This window comes from Etheostoma cragini, chromosome 12 (assembly GCF_013103735.1).
Source record: "Etheostoma cragini isolate CJK2018 chromosome 12, CSU_Ecrag_1.0, whole genome shotgun sequence".
Lineage (NCBI taxonomy): Eukaryota > Metazoa > Chordata > Actinopteri > Perciformes > Percidae > Etheostoma > Etheostoma cragini.
Genome location: NC_048418.1, coordinates 4,245,018 through 4,246,622, shown reverse-complemented (window position 1 = coordinate 4,246,622; position 1,605 = coordinate 4,245,018). Strand labels below are relative to the sequence as shown.

At 36.0% G+C, this 1,605-nt stretch overlaps 1 protein-coding gene across 3 annotated transcripts in view; it reads right to left on the bottom strand.

The window, feature by feature from the left end:
* The window catches only part of LOC117954121 (myosin-7-like), a 13,942-nt gene that overhangs the window by 8,695 nt on the left and 3,642 nt on the right, over positions 1-1,605 (bottom strand). Inside the window, exons 1-4 of one of the 3 annotated variants that reach the window (XM_034887644.1) lie at positions 1,532-1,599; positions 1,281-1,419; positions 246-364; positions 78-158 (exon numbers count right to left, since the gene is read on the bottom strand). In XM_034887644.1, the coding sequence (XP_034743535.1) occupies positions 78-158; positions 246-364; positions 1,281-1,419; positions 1,532-1,543 (351 nt within the window). In that variant the 5' untranslated portion in view covers positions 1,544-1,599. Of the gene's footprint in view, positions 1-8; positions 159-245; positions 365-1,280; positions 1,420-1,531; positions 1,600-1,605 lie in introns of those variants that run through there. The other 2 variants (XM_034887643.1, XM_034887641.1) reach the window with 2 other exon arrangements.

The window sequence follows — 1,605 nt, the reverse complement described above, 5'->3', positions numbered from 1 at the left end:
AAACTCACATCAAAGATCTCAAATCCAGCAATGTCCAGTACACCAATGAAATACTGGCGAGGCTGCTTGGTGTCGAGGGATTGATTAATTCTCACCACCATCCACAGAAACATCTTCTCATACACTGATTTAGACAGCGCACTTATAGCATAATACACCTTTAGGGAACGTAATCAGTAATATTGTTAAAACTTTACTCTTTATTTAAACAAACAATCCTCAAAATGTTTCCTTCAAGTCATTACCTGAGACACATTTTGTCCCTTGGTGACCCACTCATTTCCTACTTTGACTCTTGGGTGACAGAGACCTTTGATGAGGTCCGCAGAGTTTAGGCCCATCAGATATGCAATTTTGTCAGCAACTGAAAATGCAAAAATATACAGTAGTCTCTGCCCTTACAATCCGACAGTGGGCATGCTCTTTTAGCTACTTTCTCTTTAGAGTTCTTTGACGCATTGAAGGAGAATTCCGGTTGATTTCAACACATAGCTCTGTTGTTTGGAAATTTTGGGTGCTGTCAGTAGCAAAAAAAATTAAAACAATTGGTGCTGCCTACACTGTGTTAGACCCCTACTAGAGTTAGCACCCAACAGGCTTAAAAAGGGCAAGTTTTAAACTTGTTTTTAGCCTCTAAACATGTTAAAAATGTAATTACAAGTGTCTACCCATATGGAGTGATTCCTTCTGAGGGAGCACAGCAAATAAGTTTTCTAGTCCAACCAAATACTTTCCTGCTTAAAAAAAGTTGTGTTTAGTTTAGTTAAAATATGGATTGCTAGCAACTAGCTAGTTTGCATTGTTACAATACTACTACAATGGTTTTACTAAAACAAATATATACTATATACAAACTATACATATATACTATAATATATACTATACAAACTGCATATATAAAATCTCACCAAGAATACCAACTGCCTGGGCAACCCTCTGCCAAGCTAGCTGTTTGTATCAAAATCCCTGCAGTCATACAAAGATGCATAACAAAGTAGGTTATAGGAAAAAAAAACTTTTAATCTGGAAGGGGTAATTTAAATATATCACTTCTGTGTACAAATTATAATCTTTATAAAGGTATGATTTATAGTAAGACTGTTGTGTTAATCTGCATTAGTTTTAACTAAATAACTAATGTGTATGTAATGTATATCTATACCTAGACAGAATTAGAATTATGTGTGAATTATGTGAACTGTTAAGAATGCTAGATCTGCCCTGTGCCAAATTGCTTATAATATTAATAATACCCATCTATGAATGACAACCTCACCTACCTTCAGTGCCATCAGCTTCTGCCTGCTCTTCACGCTGCTTCTGCTTAAACTTCATGTTACCATAGTGCATGACGGCACCAGTCAGCTTGTAAATACTGCACTTCTCTTCTTGAGTGAAGCCCAGCACGTCAAAGGCTTCCTGCATGAAATATAAAAAGTATTTCTGGTATTTCCTTATTTTTTCAAAATTGATTTTTTTCAAAGAAAAAATTTAAAATGTTTGCTGATGTGAATTTTAAGATTCAGCTCACATCAGTGGCCATCAGCTCTTCAGAATCATTGATAGAGGCTACTGTTGTCTCTCCTTGGGAGATGAAGGCGTAGT